This window comes from Mustelus asterias, unplaced genomic scaffold, assembly GCF_964213995.1.
Source record: "Mustelus asterias unplaced genomic scaffold, sMusAst1.hap1.1 HAP1_SCAFFOLD_152, whole genome shotgun sequence".
Lineage (NCBI taxonomy): Eukaryota > Metazoa > Chordata > Chondrichthyes > Carcharhiniformes > Triakidae > Mustelus > Mustelus asterias.
In genome coordinates this window covers 491108-509623 of record NW_027590173.1, presented here as the reverse complement: position 1 = coordinate 509623, position 18516 = coordinate 491108, and the positions used below count along the sequence as shown (strand labels likewise).

Here is an 18516-nt window from a genome sequence, read left to right as displayed (position 1 = left end):
CATGCTGAACTTATTCTGTACTTGTCACTTTCTGGAACTGTATGTAAAAGAGATTCACCCTGTTACTGTCATTTTCTAACACTGTACGTCAGTGTGAAATTGATTCAGTCTGGGTTTCTTTGTCTGAGTGTGAACTTCTCATCCACTGTCAGTGCCTGGAATGTGAGTTTAACTCTGTACCTGTTAACATCTGCTGCTGTAAGGGTGCACGGATCTCAATCTGTATCCGTCAGTCTCTGGTGCTGAATGGGTGTGTGGAGTTCATTCTGTATCTGTCAGTCTTTGGTCCCAAAAGAAAATATGCGGAAAATCTCAGCAGGTCTGGCAGCATCTGTAAATAGAGAAAAGAACTGATGTTTCGAGTCCAGATGACCGTTTGTCAAACCTTTGACCCGGAGAGAAGGGGCGGGGGGGGGGGGGGGCCGCGGGGGCAAGAACAAAGAACAATACAGCACAGGAACAGGCCCTTCGGCCCTCCAAGCCCACGCCGCTCCCTGGTCCCAACTAGACCATTCTTTTGTATCCCTCCATTCCCACTCCGTTCATGTGGCTATCTAGATAAGTCTCAAACGTTCCCAGTGTGTCTGCCTCCACCACCTTGCCCGGCAGCGCATTCCAGGCCCCCACCACCCTCTGTGTAAAATACGTCCTTCTGATATCCGTGTTAAACCTCCCCCCCACCCCCGCCTCACCTTGAACCTATGACCCCTCGTGAAGGTCATCACCGACCTGGGAAAAAGCTTCCCACCATTCACCCTATCTATGCCTTTCATAATTCTATACACCTCTATTAGGTCACCCCTCATCCTCTGTCTTTCCAGAGAGAACAACCCCAGTTTACCCAATCTCTCCTCATAACTAAGCCCTTCCATACCAGGCAACATCCTGGTAAACCTCCTCTGCACTCTCTCTAAAGCCTCCACGTCCTTCTGGTAGTGTGGCGACCAGAACCAACGTTCTATACAACTGCAACATCAGACCCCAACTTTTCTACTCTATGCCCCGTCCTATAAAGGCAAGCATGCCATATGCCTTATTCACTACCTTCTCCACCTGTGACGTCACCTTCAAGGATCTGTGGACTTGCACACCCAGGTCCCTCTGCATATCTACACCCTTTATGGTTCTGCCATTTATCGTATAGCTCCCCCCTACGTTAGTTCTACCAAAATGCATCACTTCGCAATAATCTGGATTGAACTCCATCTGCCATTTCTTTGCCCAAATTTCCAGCCTATCTATATCCTTCTGTAGCCTCTGACAATGTTCCTCACTATCTGCAAGTCCAGCCATTGGAAGTGGGGGAATGGAGAGAAGTGGGGGGTGGAGAGAATTGGGGGAGGTGGAGAGAAGGGGGAGGCAATATCAAAGCCACGTTCTTAACGGGGGAGGCAATTCATAGACAGGTTCTGAACAAGGCCAGGGGGACACAATGGCAAGAACTCATTATTCAACATTGTTGCTGTTTTCACTCCCAAACCGCCGGGAAGGTGCCTCATTTAGTTCCCATCTCCCAATGTTTGTTATTATTATTGTACAATGAAGAGCGGAAATGTAACTGCACAATAACCACGAGAGCAGCCGTACAAACAAGTTCTACTGTCGGCAGCAGGTTTGGAGTGGGAAGGAGAGGGTTTACAAAGTGGCTGCTTGTTTATTTTTCGATATTTGTTTAAAGTGGGAGCAGGAAATAGATATCTGACCTGTGCAAAAGTTACTGCTGCTTCGCACAGCTCAACTCAATCAGCAGTGCATGGATTGGGCTGTTTCTGAATGTCACAAAATTGTTTTAAACTCGCCCCAAACACCCAGTGAGCAAAAGCAGTTTGGTGTATTAGTGAAGTGATCTCAAATATTGTTTGTGCTCATGGTTTTCCTTTTCCCCAGGTTCCTAAATAATTGTTATTTGTGAAGTTATATCGAAACTTTTGTACCTTTTATTTCATCTGTTCCTCAGTTAAGTTAGTTATTTTTCTTTTTACAGGCAGATATTTGAAGGTCGCCGATGATTCCTTGGCACAAGCACAATTTCATCAAGCCAGTTCCAACACAAAGCAGTTCCAGTATCATTCACAGAGCACAGTGATACTGCCAGCTCATTGGGTTCACTGTCACAAAGAGAAGTATTCAGCCCCATACTGTTTGCAAGGTAAGAGACAACTTTTCAATCCAAGAGTTGAACAGGAAAAGAGGCTTTTTTTTATTTCCTTCCCCACAAATGTGGGACATAGGATCAGGAGTTGACCATTCAGCCCATTGAGCCTGCACCACCATTCAATCTGATTATGGCTGACCATCTCCTTCAATGCCCTTTCCCCTCTCTATCCCCAATTTCCCTTTTTGACATTGAGATTTAGAAATCTGTCAATGTCTACATGAATGTTTACTCTGTGTGTGAACTTCCACAGCCCTCTGAGCTACAGAATTCCAAAGGAGCACAACGCTGAGTAAAGAAAAATGCAGATCTCGGTCCAAAGAGGATTTGCCCTTATTTTAAAATTGTGTCTAGACTCCCAACCAGGGGAAACATCTCGCCTGCATCTACCATGTATACCCTTTTAAATATTTTGTTGTTTTCAGTGAACTACAGGCCCTGTTACTACCAGGATGTTACCTGGTATGGAGGGGCTTAGTTATGAGGAGATATTGGGTAAACTGGGGTTGTTCTCCCTGGAAAGACGGAGGATGAGGGGAGACTTAATAGAGGTGTATAAAATTATGAAAGGCATAGATAGGGTGAACGGTGGGAAGCTTTTCCCCAGGTCGGTGGTGACGTTCACGAGGGGTCATAGGTTCAAGGTGAAGGGGGGGAGGTTTAACACAGATATCAGGCGGACATATTTTACGCAGAGGGTGGTGGGGGCCTGGAATGCGCTGCCAGGCAAGGTGGTGGAGGCGGACACACTGGGAACGTTTAAGACTTATCTAGACAGCCATATGAACGGAGTGGGAATGGAGGGATACAAAAGAATGGTCTAGTTTGGACCAGGGAGCGGCGCGGGCTTGGAGGGCTGAAGGGCCTGTTCCTGTGCTGTATTGTTCTTTGTTCTTTGTTCTGTTTCCCCAGGATTTCTTCATAAGACAATCTCACCATTCCTGGAACAAATCTGCTGAACAGTCATTGCACTCCCTCTGAGGCAATAATATTATTTGTAAGGTGAGGGGACTGAAACTGCACACAGTATTCCAAATGCAATCTAATAACACTGCTATACAATTAAACCAAGGCTTCACTACTCCTCCTGTACTCAGATCCTCTTGCAATAAAGACCAACGCACCATTAACCTTCCAAATTACCTGCTTCATTTCCTTGTTACCTCCAGTGACTTATTAATGAGGACACCCATGTCCCTTTGTACATCGACACTTTCTAACCTCTTAGAATTGAAGAAATACTCTGAACATCTGTTCCTTCTGCGAAAATGGAAAATCTCACACATTCCACATGATATTCCATCTGCAATGTTCTGAACCTCTCATTACTTCTGTCCAAATCCTCCTGAAGCTGCTTTGTATCTTTCTCCCAACACACATTCGCGTTGAGCTTTGTGTCAAGTGCAAACTCCTCAATATTATATTTGGCTGACAGGTAGATACATCAATCACAGGATTTTAACAAAACACCACTCACAGATATAAAACATTGTGTCATGTTGGTCACAAATTGAATAAGAATTCATAGCCAGAATAGACAAAAAAATGATGTTGTGATACTAAAAAAAATTGCAATTAATTACCTCAGAATATAGGCATTGATACATTTTGTAAACCAATCCAAAACTCTCAATGAGTCAAACTGAAAGATGCTATGACAATTCTGTTACTACAAACTGCAGTAATTAATTACCAGGCTATGTATCCAAATGTTACCATTCACAGAGGTATAAATTGAATACCATTTGCACAACTTAAAAACAGCTGCTGAATATAACCCATGACTGTAAAATGTACCCAAATCCATATGATAAATTGAATCAAATGGCAAACAAATATCAATGCATTATGTTTTAAATAAATAGTTTCTAACACAATGCCTGAAATGCATGTAAATTTAAAGTGCAAAAGTATCCCACATTTCAATACATCACAAGGAACAACTGTAGGAGGATTGATTCCTACACTTGCAAAGATAACGAGAGAATCACAGATGTAAATTTAATCCTACATTCACAAATTCCCAAGAGACAGATGGAAGAACAAGGAATTCCATAACATACTCATGAATGACAACGACAGAATGATTCTTACACCCAAACGTTCATCAGAGGAAAAGTGAAACAAAATGAACTCCACATTCACACGGTATCAGCAAAGTAACATTTACAGAATGAATCCTGTAGTCGTACACAGCACCACAGGAACAGAGATACAGAAGGAAAATAACTTCGAGCTGCTGTACCAGGGATGGATACAAACAGTATGAATCACACACTCATGTTCTTACTCAAAATCTGAAGACTGCAAAACTGAAATCAAACTCATGTTGACTTCATGGCAAACTGAGGAACAGAATTAACCTCATATTAACATACAACAGCAGAGACTGACATAGTGCCAGAGTCACAAAATCATGTTCATCTCATCTCACACATGCAGACGGACAACAGTGTCCAATACTTATAGGCACAAAATTAATCTCATTCTTTATAAGAGATGGAGAGATGCAGATTGAGTCCCACACTCAGCCTCACTGAGTTGTTGCAGTGTATCTCACGGATGGTCCACATTGTGCACCAGTGGCTGAGGAATTAAATGCTGAAGCTGGTGTGCAAGTGAAACCCAAAATATTATTTTGTTTTTGAGATTCTTTCATGTTGTTGGAGATGCACTTACCCAGTGAGTGGAGAGTATTCCATCTCTGACCTGACATGCGACTTTTCAATTGTGGAAAGTCTTTGGGGAAATAAAGGGTCAGTCAGTAGCTGTGGACATGCTCTGCTCTATATTTAAAGCCACAGTCACATTGTGACAGGATACGAAAAGAACCTTGGAGTCATTTCTCATTAATTACAGTCACAAAATGATGACCATGCTGAAACATAATTAAAGATGTGAATTGTGAGGAAGAGTAGGCCATTCAGCTCTTTGAGCCCATATTGTCACACAATGAGGTCATGGCTGATTTTCCACTTCAACACCATTTCCCTGCTGTATCGCCATATCCCTTGATGTTACTAATACGTAGAAATCTATCCATCTCACTCATGAACTTAATCAACAAGTAAGACTCCACAGCCCATTGGACTGATAATTCCAAAGAATCACCCACTCAGGGAAATAATTCCACCACATCTCAGTCCTAAATGAGCTGTATCCTTTGGTTCCAAACACACCAGCCAGGGAAAGCATACTTCCTGCTTCCACCCTATTGGGCCCTGTAAGATTGTTGTATGTTTGAATGTCAGCAACTCTCATTCTTTTAAATGCCAGAAAATAAACACCTGGTGTTTCTCGTTTTTACTCATACAACAATCCCTCCAACCAAGAAATTCATTCCGTGAACCTTCATTCCACTCCCTTTATGGCAATCATATCTTTCTTTTAGTAAGGAGAACAATACTGCACACAATAGTCCAGCTGCTGTCTCAGCAAGACTATATAATTATGGAATACTCTGCATTTCTGAATGGAGGGCTGTGACAAGTGGTGTTCCTCAGGGATCAGTGCTCGGACCTTTGCTGCTTGTAATATATATAAATGATTTGGAGGAAAATGTAACTGGATTGATTAGTAAGTTTGCGGATGCCACAAAGGTTGGTGGATTTGCGGATAGCGATGAGGACCATCAGAGGATACAGCAGGATATAGATCAGATGGAGACTTGGGCGGAGAGATGGCAGATGGTGTTTAATCCGGACAAATGTGAGGTAATGCATTTTGGAAGGTCTAATACAGATAGGAAATATACTGTAAATGGCAGAACCCTTAGGAGTATTGATAGGCAAAGGGATCTGGGTGTACAGGTAAACAGGTCACTGAAAGTGGCAATGTAGGTGGAGAAAGTAGTCAAGAAGGCATACAGCATGCTTGCCTTCATCGGCCGGGGTATTGAGTTTAAAAATTGGCAAGTCATGCTGACGCTTTATAGAACCTTAGTGAGGCCGCACTTGGAATATAGTGTTCAATTCTGGTTGCCACACTACCAGAAGGATGTGGAGGCTTTGGAGAGGGTACAGAAAGGATTTACCCGGATGTTGCCCGGAATGGAGGGCATTAGCTACGAGGAGAGGTTGGAGAAACTTGGTTTGTTCTCACTGGAGCGACGAAGGTTGAGGGGAGACCTGATAGAAGTCTACAAGATTATGAGAGGCATGGACAGAGTGGATAGTCAGAAGCTTTTTCCAAGGGTGGAAGAGTCAATTACTAGGGGGCATAGGTTTATGGTGCGAGGGGCAAGTTTTAAGAGATATACGAGGCATATTTTTTACACAGAGAGTGGTGGGTGCCTGGAACTCGTTGCCGGGGGAGATAGTGGAAGCAGATACGGTAGTGACTTTTGAAGGGCGTTTTGACAAGTACATGAATGAGATGGGAATAGAGGGATATGGTCCCCGGAAGCGTAGGGGGTTTTAGTTAAGTCGGGCAGCATGGCTGGTGCAGGCTTGGAGGGCCAAAGGGCCTGTTCCTGTGCTGTAATTTTCTTTGTGCTTTGTTCTTAGTACAGTAAAACATCTTTATCCCATATTCAAAACATCTTGTAATAAAGGCTTACATTCCATTTTCCTTCTTAATTGCTTGCTCTAGCTGCAGATTAGTTTTCTGTGACTCATGAACAGGAACAGTCAAGTGCTTTTGAATTTCAACACTTTCAAGCCCCTCATCATTTCAGGAATACTCTGCACATTGCATTCCATCTGCAAAATTGTTGCCCACTCTCTTAGCCACTTCAAATCCCCTTGAGGAGTTTTTGCCTCCTCTTCACAACTCACACTTCCAGCTTATTTTGTGCATTCTCCAAAGATTGATATAGATTGTGAATGTTGGGGCCCAAGCACTGATCCTTGTTGTACCCTACTTGTCATTGTCTGCTAACTTGATATGACCTATTTATATCTATTCTCTGTTTTCTGTCCTTTAACCAGTTCTCAATCCAGGCCAGTATTCACCATGTGTTCTGATTGTGTTTATTAACCTCTTGTGTGGAAACTTATCAAAGGATTTCTGAAAATGTAAATATACCACAACAGCTGGTTACTCCTGATCTGTTCAGTTAGTTGCATCCTCAGATCTCCAACAGGTTTGCTGAACCTGATTTCACTTTCATCAGACCATCAGGAACTGTTAAAAATAGAAACATAGAAGATACAAGCAGGAGTAGGTCATTTGGCCCTTGGAGCCTGCTCCAACATTCGTTTTGATTGTGGCTGATCATCAAGATCAATATCCTGTTCCCGCCTTCCCCCCATATCCCTTGATCCCTTGAGTCCAAAGAGCTATCTCAAATTTACTCCACAGATTGACCAAGATCTGGGTGAAGAAATTTCTCCTCCCCTTTCTCCTCACCTCAGGTCATGTTTCCTGGATTTGTTGTCACCTAACATAGAAGCAAAGAAACTCGAGGTAGGAAACAGAATTTTTCATTTATTTCAAAAACATACTTTATTCACAAAAAAAAACCTCTCCAATAAAACATTGCAAAATGACAGATCCAAAAGTCATAAACAGTGCAAAAAGAATCATTTTTACAGTACAATACAGTGCTTATTTACAAAAACATTACATTTAGTTACATTTCATTTCTTAAAACTATATACATACGTCAGAGTTTACTGTGTGCCGTTATTTTTCAGGTTGGCACACAGTTACGCAGGCCGAGGGTATTCTGCAGTTACCCGGCCCTCGGTCTGCCTCTGTTGAGATGCTTTACACGGTGGCCTTTCCCCATTAGGTAGGAAACAGAATACTGTATTTGCAATCAGCAAATTGACAAGAACAGCATAAAACACTGCTACTCATAAAATACAGCAGCTGCAGAGTACAACCCACATCTTCCTCACACTGACAGGAAAAATAATACTCACATTGCAACAATTAACAGATTCTGCGTAAAGACACGCAGACCTACCACACACTGACAGCAGGACCTACTTGAAATCCTTCCAGGTCAGAAACAGAAAGGGACAGAATAAAGCAGAAAATGACTGGCACAGACTGAAATCCATATTTATGTTTCAGGAACTTATAAACAATCCACACCTCGCTAGCAGAGTGTACTAGATGTTGAATAAAGAACATGCATAAGTTAATAGTCATGGTAGGCAGGATGGTGTCTCATCTCTATTTAGTGCATTAGTGACTAAGTGACGTTTCATAGAATCCATACAGTACAGAAGGAGGCCATTCGGCCCATCGAGTCTGCACTGACCACAGTCCCACGCAGGCTCTTTTCCCGTAACCCCATGTATTTATCCTTCAATTCCATGACGCTAAGGGGCAAATGTTGATTCATTGGTTAGTGTTGACTTTAATTTGTTACAGTACAAGTTGTGAACCTTTGTCATGTGACCCTTTCAGATGGTCACTGGGCAATATCAACCTCAATGGGAACTGTAACATCACACATAACTGAGACCTTGAGAATTAGTGGTAGAGACACACTCCAAATAATAGAACAGCATGTTTGGGAAAATACCAACACACTTATACCAAAGACTGTTATGCATAGATTAAAAACCTCCTCACATGGCAGAAATTAAAGTGTGTAGTGAAATAACACAAACAAATCCAAAACTGAGAAGCGCAGCTAGAAAAAAATCGCAAGATTTTCCATTTCAGAAACCAACAGGTGGCAAATGAAATACAGAGTAACATCCCGGAACCAACATACTGTAAAGCCCACACTCTCTTAAACACTGAATGTTATAGAGAAAATAAAACACACGGACATATATCAGAGATTGCATTTTCTGAATTAAATCTTAACATCACCGACCATAGACTGACAGAGATAGAAGCAACATCGAAATATCAGATACTAATCGACACAGCATGAAACCCACTCGGACATGGCTGGCAGAGAAGCAGTTTGAAATAGAATGTGTGTATCCTGTTGTGGAATCGCTCTCGCATTGTTCCATAACTGGTACCGAATAGATTCTGTTTCTGATCCCTCAATGTCATTCTCCCAGCACTCTAATAGTTTTTTTTATACTTTTCCAATTCAATCAAATCAAATCCAATTCAGAGTCTCAACAAGTTGAGACATTTCAGATCCAGGCTGACAAGACAGGGCGAGCGACCAAACCACCCTGTCCTGGGCCTGATCTACATGAGCCAAGCTGATTGGAGGAGGGGGAGGTTCCTCCTCCAAGACTTGAGCTCATTTGCATCTTAGCCAAAAGGCCGAGATGCCGCTTTTAAAAATTGCCTCATATGAAGCTTCAGTGTAACCTAATGACCTCGACCAAGTGCGGCCGACCATGGGCTGCCGACCATACTACACTTGATCTTAGCCAAAAGGCCGAATAGTTGCTTTGAACAGTAAATCACCCTCCGGGATTGTTTGACTAATCGTCCCTGAACACCTTGCAGCCAGTAATGTCCAACTCTCATTCCACTCCTTCTTTCAGTCACTTTTCTGTTTTAGCCACAATGTTAGTGTCACATGTGGGACTTGTGGCTGCTGCTGATCAAACTTATTCCCCTTTAACACGCACAGCAGAGCTCGCATTAACCCCTGTCTGAGCCCAGATATTCTGCACTGCCAGCTCCCGGTGATGGGCGGAAGTAAAGCAGAGCAGTTGGTGCTGGTGAGGAAGGGGAAATGTATGAATAGTATCAGCAGTCTGATAGAGTGATGTGGGATTAGCAGCAGAGAGAATGCGCTGGTGCGGCAGAGGGAGTGAGAGGGTCACGGGGTTGGGTGGATCGGGGCGGACAAGGGGAAAGGACGGATTGACAACAGACAGTTTGTGGATTTGAGCAGCAACCAATGTGTTTGGGTGTCTAAACTAACCAATCAGAGACAGCATCACGAATTGACATCACTGTGAATGAGCCAATGGGGAACAGATCTTTCAGCAATGCTTCATTAGCATAGGCCTCTGCTTTGGTCTATAAAAGAGGAGTTCCGAGCGCGACTCAGTGATTCTGTGTCTGAAATTAACTGTGACAATGGTGGATGAGAAGAAAGCACCGGTTTCCAAGAAGGGCGCTAAAAAAACGCAGAAAAAGCTGCCAGCAAAGGGAGGCAAGAAGAGGAAAAGATCCAGGAAGGAGAGTTACTCCATCTACGTCTACAAAGTGATGAAGCAGGTTCACCCCGACACCGGCATCTCATCCAAGGCCATGAGCATCATGAACTCGTTCGTCAACGATATTTTCGAGCGCATCGCGGGTGAGGCTTCCCGCCTGGCCCATTACAACAAGCGCAGCACCATCAGCTCCCGGGAGATCCAGACCGCCGTGCGCCTGCTGCTGCCCGGGGAACTGGCCAAGCACGCCGTGTCGGAAGGGACAAAGGCGGTGACCAAGTACACCAGCTCCAAGTAAAACTCCCCATGGACTGAAAAACATCCCAAACACAACGGCTCTTTTAAGAGCCACCCACAATCCCTGGGAAAAGGCTGTATCATCCATTTAGTTTCAATTATTATTTTACGACGCAGCGTCTCGAACAATGATAATTGTTGTTTTTCTGGTTATCAATGATAGACACGGAGTAATGTAAGTCAACCGCTCGGTGGATCATTGGGTCTGAGTATTTAAAATTAATTAACTAGTTCCTCACCCTCTGTGGGTTTAGATCTCAGACGCGTTGATATTCGGTCCCTTTTCCAGGCTTTAGAGAGAGAGCGAGGTAATGGAGCAAATGTGTCAGAATCATCGAATCCCTGCAGTACAGGGGGCCATTTGGCCCATCGAGTCTGCACCTACAACAATCCCTCACCCATCCTCGTAACCCTAAATATTTACCCTGTTAATCCCCCTCATACTGGGGTAATTTAGCATAGCCAATCCACCCAACCCGCATATCTTTGGGCTGTGGGAAGAAAGCGGAGTGCCCGCAGGAAAACCACGCGGAATCGGAGGGAAAAAGTGCAAACTCCTCAGTTTCCAGTTTGGTCTCAATGATCGATTAGTTTATTCCCGATAAGCCCCGGTTGTGCAGGAACCCTCAGTCTCGACGAAGATTGAGAACAGCCCGTCCGTTTGCAGAACGATGTCAATGAAACTTTCTGGCGGCTGGTTCGAGAGTTTTAAATAGAGATTAACCCCGAATGTATCCCGCATTCTAAAAGCAAATCTGCAACTTGGGATAAAATGTGAAATTGTGCAAACACAGACTGATGTTTTAAAAACGTTGTTGATAGATAGTTAATTATTGATGGGATTTGTTATTAACCGTATTTCTTGTTTGAGAAATATATCTGCGAAGTTTCCAAATTTGAATAATTTATTTTCGGCTTGTTTTCAGATAAACCCAGACTGAAAATCAGAGACTGTCAGAGACTGCCAGATACAGGTTAACTATAGACTGGGGAAGAGAGAAAGGGAGATTCTTACATTACTCAAAATGAATTCACCATTACCGATTAGAATAATTTCCGAAATTATTGTTATTTTCCCCTTTGGCGGCTTTTACAGTTTGAAATGAAATCGGTTGGAATCTGAGATTTTGGCGACGTTATTTTCCGCCCTCACTCCGTGGGCTCTCCGGATTGGTGCGTTAAGCAGATTTCTGATTGGTCATATGAACAAGATGCTGAGACCTAATAATCACATTTTAATTTGATGTTTTTAAGTTTCCTTTGTACTTTGATTTCTGTTCGGGCTGTTCCCCCTCCTTTTTGGGGAGCTGCCCCCTTTTACTGTGTCCTGATTTAATCTGAGTTTGTTTACTTGGTTTGGTTTGACCTTAGAAGAGGACAAGATGCTGAGAGGCAGCAACAAAGTGACCAATCAGCAATGTCCGCACCTCCATTCCTCCCAGAGCTATAAGAGAAGCGAAAGGGAGTGGATTTCAGCATTCTTTGTGAAAGTGTTTGTGAGATTGTGCAGATGTCTGGAAGAGGAAAGAGCGGCGGGAAAGCTCGGGCCAAGGCCAAGTCTCGCTCCTCCCGGGCTGGACTGCAGTTCCCGGTGGGCCGTGTTCACAGGCACCTGAGAAAGGGCAACTATGCTGAACGTGTGGGTGCCGGAGCCCCGGTCTATCTGGCTGCTGTGCTCGAGTATCTGACCGCTGAAATCCTGGAGCTGGCCGGGAACGCGGCCCGGGACAACAAGAAGACCCGCATCATCCCCAGACACCTGCAGCTGGCCGTCCGCAACGACGAGGAGCTCAACAAGCTGCTGGGAGGAGTGACCATCGCTCAGGGCGGGGTGCTGCCTAATATCCAGGCCGTGCTGCTGCCCAAGAAAACTTCTGCGGCCTCGTCCAAGAGCAAGTGAAGCGGCCATTCTTTAATCTGATAACCCAAAGGCTCTTTTCAGAGCCACTCACTTTATCTGAAAAAGGGTGATCTGTTTAACCGTCAGAGACAGTGTACTGCTATTCACAGTAGAGCTGTTTCTCGCTTTGCTTTATCAATCCGTCGTTCGCCCTGTGCACATTATTGATGATGTGGAGATGCCGGCGTTGGACTGGGGTGAACACGGTAAGAAGTCTCACTTTAACCTGGTGTTGTGAGACTTCTTACCACATTATTGACCCAGGTGTTTTAATGCATGTAAATTTATGCTATTTATTGGTGAACATTTTACATATGTTAGAAATATCATTTCCAGCACCATGTCTGAGGTAATTATTTAAATGCAGGTACACAATTGCCCCAGAGTGAGAAACAGCATCAAAGATTGATGGCTGAAAAACACCTCAAACTCAACGGCTCTTTTAAGAGCCAGCCACAATCTCTGAAAAATCTGCACCATCTTTTCCCTTATTGAGTTAATGAGAAATCTCTTTCTGGAGGATAGAGATTTGTCCCGTTCCGGAATGCTGTGAATGTTACTTCATATCCGCCCCTTACACACACTCTCACATTGAAGGGACAATCAAACTGAACTGAGAGCAGATTTTAAACCCCAGTCTGGGATTTGTGACGGACAATGAGGCCCAGCACAATATCAGGACGTAATTATTTACATTTAATGATAACTATATTCAGTTTCAGAATAAGGTTTTTTTTTTCACTCGAGTTATCTGGGCACCGCTCCCGCAACAGAGTAAAGGCGGGAATGAAGAGGTTATTCTCGGGCTGATCTGTTTCTTCCGCAGTTTTCCCAGAGGACGGAATCAGCGAGATCTGTGCACAAGCAGCGCCTGAGTTCATTGCAGCGCTTTAAGATCTGCCTCCCCCCGGCGCTCCCTATTCTCCGGGCACAAACCTGGCTGTTCCACCGGCGGGATTGAGTCAGGAATTCTCTCCACACCTTCCATTGGAACATTCCCGACAGCTTTCAGGGGAGAGGATCAGAAATCAGCCGTTTATCTCTGTCCCTGTGAAGCTTGTGTGAAGGAGTTGGTTGGTGATCTCTATGTTTCTGCTTTTCCACTGAGCTGAGATTTGCTCCGTTTTAAATTGCTGAACGGGGTCTGATTACCGCCGGTTACAGATAAGAGATTGAGAAGTTCAAACTGTTCCTAAAATAGCGCCAGGATTCTGTGAGGGAAAATACAATAAACAAATTATAAAGCGTGAGATTGAAATAGTTTCCTGAACATTCAGGCGTTCCGTTATTTTGTATTTTTCCTGCACTGAAATTGGCGGGTTTTTCCAATTTGAAAATGTGAACCAATCAAAACCTCCCTGGCTCTCCGATTGGTGAAGAATTGGATTGACATGAGAGTGTCCAATCAGAGCTAGAGTCTGGCTGCAGCCTCGCAAATCGCTCACAATGATTATTAATAGAGATTAAACTGACGGAATCTGTATTTGAGATATTAAATGTACTTTGTTTCCACAGATAAATATTTGAAGAAACCAGATATTTCCTCCACAGGAGTTACAGGGAAGAATGTCCCAGCTCCTTCTCACAATTCTACAGTCTCCGAGAACAGAAATGATTCCAGAGGCACATTTTTAATCTAGCAATCAAACAGCAGGAAAGGCAGACGCTGTGTCCCTATCACGTCTAGTTTTCGTACCAGGATGGCCGAGTGGTAAAGGCGTTGGACTTAAGATCCAATGGACATATGTCCGCGTGGGTTCGAACCCCACTCCTGGTAGAAGGATTTTTAACACTGCATTCTGCACCCTCTCCTTTCCTTCTCCCCTATATACTCTGCGAACGGTATGCTCGGTCTGTATAGTGCGCAAGAAACCAGAGTTTTCACAGCATAGTAATTATTTCTTGTCACAATAAGAAATCAAATCAATCTCAATACCGCCGACAGGGTGATCCATAAATCCCAGTCCAAACCATTATCAGATCATCACGGTGTCAATCCCACAATAGAGCAGCCTTAGCTCCAAATTAAGTATCTGATAAAACCGTAAAATGGTTTTTTGGTTAAATGTTACACAATCAACCTTAATAATGTACTTTGAGATTCCAGTTAAATACCAGTCATATCACCCACATTAGGGGTTTGGAACTGGCAGTACTAATCGCCATGGCGAGTTCTCACAAATACATTCGATACAAATCTGAAAGACAATCTCAGATTGAGATATTCTGAAAGCGAGTATAACCTGAGATACAAACTCAGGTTCCAGTTGAAAACTCACCCACATTATGAAACTAAAAGTTACAATATCAGTATGATGACTATGAACTGAACCATAAATTATAAACTAATCCTCACTCAGACTGAGCCAGATGGAAGACACTGTAGCAATTCCAGACTGAGCTCCATTTTACACTCATGTCAAAATTCTTACTCAGAATCAGACTGTCACAGATCAAATCAATGTGAACAACCTGAGTGAAACTTGCAAAGCAATCTAGTATCAGATTAGAGGATACATTATCTTTCACAATTGTGTTCACAGTAATAGAGATTTATTGCTGGGCATAAACTCACTCACATTATTTGCTTCAAACCTACTGCATCAGTGGCCTATTTCTGTGTTGGAAAGTTATTTGGAATTAATCCAAATAGATAACTTGTCCCAGAGATTGAAGGTTATTTAATTAATCCCATACTCACACTAAATACCAAAGACTGATAAATAAGAGAATAGTTCTGATCACATGTTCAGCATCAACAGCTGAAAAGTACAGGCTGTTTACTGCACTCACTCACAGGAGCTGAGTCTGAGTCATATGAAATAAATCACACACACACCAATTGTATCACTGAGGGATTTGGAAACAACCAAAGGCTCACACGGAGTAACGGAAACAAATGGAAGATTAGATAGAGAGAGACGTAAGTACAAAATCCCAGATGAGACACACAATTTTAAACAGCACCATCGATTTACATACATGATTAATTCCACTGACAGGAACAGCATGAAGCTGATGTTCTGCAAACAGTACCAGGGGAATTAAAACATATGTTCCATAAACAGCAGCAGGGGATTTAAAATTACTGATGTTTGCCACACTTATATAAAATGCTCACAGATATAGAGGCCATTGACAGGTCCAGAATGATCCAACACTCACACACTTTATAAGTGTCTGCCAGATATATATAACTGGCACCTTCAGAAATAACACCAGACAAATTCAGATACAGAATGGAACCAGATACTGAAACATGTGAATTGATTCCAACACTGATTGTGTGTCTTGGGCAGCCCATACCTACGGGGATATGATGGATCATGACGACAATTCCTACCATACACATCACCAGGCAGGTCTCTATTGCACAAATAAAAGCAAATTACTGTGGATGCTGGAATCTGAAATCAAAAGAGAAAATTCTGGAAAATCTCAGCAGGTCTGGCAGCATCTGTAAGATGACAAAGGTCTTCGACAAAGGGTCATCTGGAATGGAAACGTCTGCTCTTTTCTGTCCATACAGATGCTGCCAGACCTGCTGAGATTCTCCAGCATTTTCTCTTTTGGTCGCTACTGCACAATGTGATTCTGCAATGGGGAAACACATACTAAATAATCCTGATTGTGCTCAGATTACACTGAAAATGTGACCAGAAGAGCAGAATTTTTTTTGAAAGATGTGACCTCCCCTTTAAGGCAGATGTGAGGAGGAACCTTTTTGATCAGTTGTTTTTTTTTTACTTTATCCATTCATGGGATGAGGGCATCACTGGCCAGGATTTATTGCCACCCATAATTGCCCTGGGGTAGGCGGTGCTGAACTGCAATCTTCAACTGCTGCTGCCAATGCCATATAGGTACACCCACAGTGCGTTTTTTTTTGGGGGGGGGATGTTGGGGAGTGGGAAGTTCCTGGACTCTGACCGACTGACACTGAAGGAACGACGATATATTTCCAAGCCCTGATGATGAGTGGCTTGGAGGGAGATTTCCAGGTGATGTTGTTCTGATGCATCTGCTTTTCCTTTTCCTTCTTGGCTATAGTCATGGTGGGTTTGGAAGGTTCTGTCAAATAAACCTTTGTGAATTCTGGCAATGCATCTTGTAGATGGTGTGCACTGCTGACCCTGTCTGTCAATGGTAACATAAGCCTTATTGTGACTCATAAATACACTTTAACTTTAACTTTTGGTGCAGGGAGTGACTCTTTGTGGATGGGAAACGAATTAAGTCAGATGCTTTGTACTGGATAGTGTCAAACTTCTAGTGTTGTTGGAGCTGCATTCACCCAGGCAAGTTACATCTGGAAACCGGGTACTCCGGCTTCCTTCCACAGTCCAAAGATGTGCAGGTTGGGTGGATTGGTCATTCTAGATTGCCCTTTGTGTGGTAAAAAATGAAGGTCAGGTAGATTAGCGGGGTGGGTGCGTGGGGCTCTGGCTATAGGACATGGATGGGATGCTCTGTCGGAGAGTCAGTGCAGTTTCAATGGGCCAAATAGTCTCCTTCAGCACTGTAGGGATTCTGTGATTTAAAGGTCATTTGACTGTCAGAACTGCCCTGAGGAAAGTGGGAAAGCTGTTTGTAGCATTTACAGCAGTGAGCTTGTTGCAGATCAAATTGTTTATTGCAAGCGAGAGTTGATGAAAATAACTGTTTCCTGCAAAGAAATAGAAGAGACACTTGTGGGGAACTGCAAAATGTTTTTCTTTCAAACTGCTCCTGAAAAGGTGAATAGCAGAAAATGGTTTCGATCCATCGACCTCTGGGTTATGGGCGCAGCACGCTTCCACTCCGCCACTCTGTTATTACCTAACAGCTTCCTGCTTATTATTGTTGAGCTGTAGTAGGACAAAATGTCACTGTTGCATTGCTGTTTAATGTCAGAAAATGAGGCAGCTCCGCCTGGCGGCACAATTCCATGCTTAATACAGCAAGAATGGAACACACATAAAAGCAGCAAGAGACTGTCAGGAGACACAGACAAAGGAGAATGGACCGACTGATCATTTGTGTAAAGTGTTCATGAAAAGATCAGCCATGATCTTATTGAATGGCGGTGCAGGCTCGAGCTGACAAATGGCCGACTGATGCTCCACGCATTTATAATCTCATATTCTTCTTTGGATCCAATACTATTTAATTTATTTTGTTATCCATGATTGGGGCACTTTCCAGTTATGTTTACGTGCCAGAAAGGAATGTATAACTCTTTCATTACACACAACTATGCCTTAAATATTAAACATTAAATATTAGCTATTGCCTATCGACCGTTATGCCATTTTATGAATCTATTAATCCGTAATCTATTTTAGCAAACTCACCTCTCATAACTTCCTAGTTTACTTTATTTAGGTTTGGGATTCTCGTTCAGGATTGGATCTGAGTCATGCTTCTGGACTGATGGGAGATGTTCCACAAAGCAGTCACTCAATCTACCAATGCAGAGCACATCATTAGCAGTGAAATTTTAGAAAAACTATAATGTTGCAAAAGCTAATTCTCCTGCATATAGACACTGAACTGTGAGGAAAGATAATGCGGCCTTCCATTCGGGAACTTCTGATATTTCTTCCCTTTCCTCAACCAATCCTCTCACCGCTCTGTGGTTGGCAGGGTTCTCAAGTGTGTCGCTCCCATGTCCCACACTTGGAACATTTCCAATCAGTTCACAATGATGATTGAATTTTTGATAAGAGTTTCTAGTCACCTGCCATTTTCATTCTGCATCTCACTCTCACGTGGATCATTCTGTCCTGGGTCTTTCCTGGTGTTCAGAGCACCTCTCCTCCATTCAGATTTTTCTTACTTTATGTATCTGATGATTATCCCTTTCACTGTGTAACTAATTCTTATTATTTAATGCATGTGTGCATGTCACAGATATTCCATTTCGTTCTTTTTCACATGAGCCCCTCTCCTCTCCATTTGCCTGTAATGTATTACATTTCTAACTTCAAACAGTTCTGATGGGCAGATGTTGATCTGAAATATTTGCTATTAACTGTTTGTCTCTGCAGCAGCTCACTTGTTATGTAATTACAGAACTTCGAAACTAAATTCATACTTCCTGCATTCATACCGTTTGAAGTCAGTACTAAGGTTGAGAGGAGTTT

General features: G+C 43.1%; 3 protein-coding genes and 1 non-coding gene across 5 annotated transcripts in view; 3 read left to right on the top strand and 1 right to left on the bottom strand.

Annotated features, from left to right (window-relative positions):
• Window positions 1–18516, bottom strand: part of LOC144485064 (uncharacterized) — a 213841-nt gene that overhangs the window by 169328 nt on the left and 25997 nt on the right. The window lies entirely within an intron of this gene.
• Window positions 998–10492, top strand: LOC144485068 (histone H2B type 1-M). Of its 2 annotated transcripts, none has more exons than XM_078203368.1 (2): window positions 998–1015; window positions 10130–10492. In XM_078203368.1, exons 1-2 carry the CDS (start codon window positions 998–1000, stop codon window positions 10490–10492), a joined length of 381 nt encoding a protein of 126 aa, XP_078059494.1. The 2 variants fall into 2 exon arrangements, with proteins under 2 accessions (XP_078059494.1, XP_078059495.1); XM_078203369.1 differs by lacking the exon at window positions 998–1015 and adding an exon at window positions 5744–5758 and having other exon boundaries at window positions 10127–10492.
• LOC144485050 (histone H2A-like) lies at window positions 12002–12404 on the top strand. Its single transcript, XM_078203350.1, has one exon. It carries the CDS (start codon window positions 12002–12004, stop codon window positions 12389–12391), a length of 390 nt encoding a protein of 129 aa, XP_078059476.1. The 3' UTR covers window positions 12392–12404.
• Window positions 14086–14168, top strand: trnal-uaa (transfer RNA leucine (anticodon UAA)). Its single transcript has one exon. It is a non-coding gene; the product is annotated as a tRNA-Leu (tRNA).

Bases quoted from the DNA above. Each gene is read 5' to 3' on its own strand.
- LOC144485050 (XM_078203350.1), top strand. From the start codon at position 12,002: ATGTCTGGAAGAGGAAAGAGCGGCGGGAAAGCTCGGGCCAAGGCCAAG.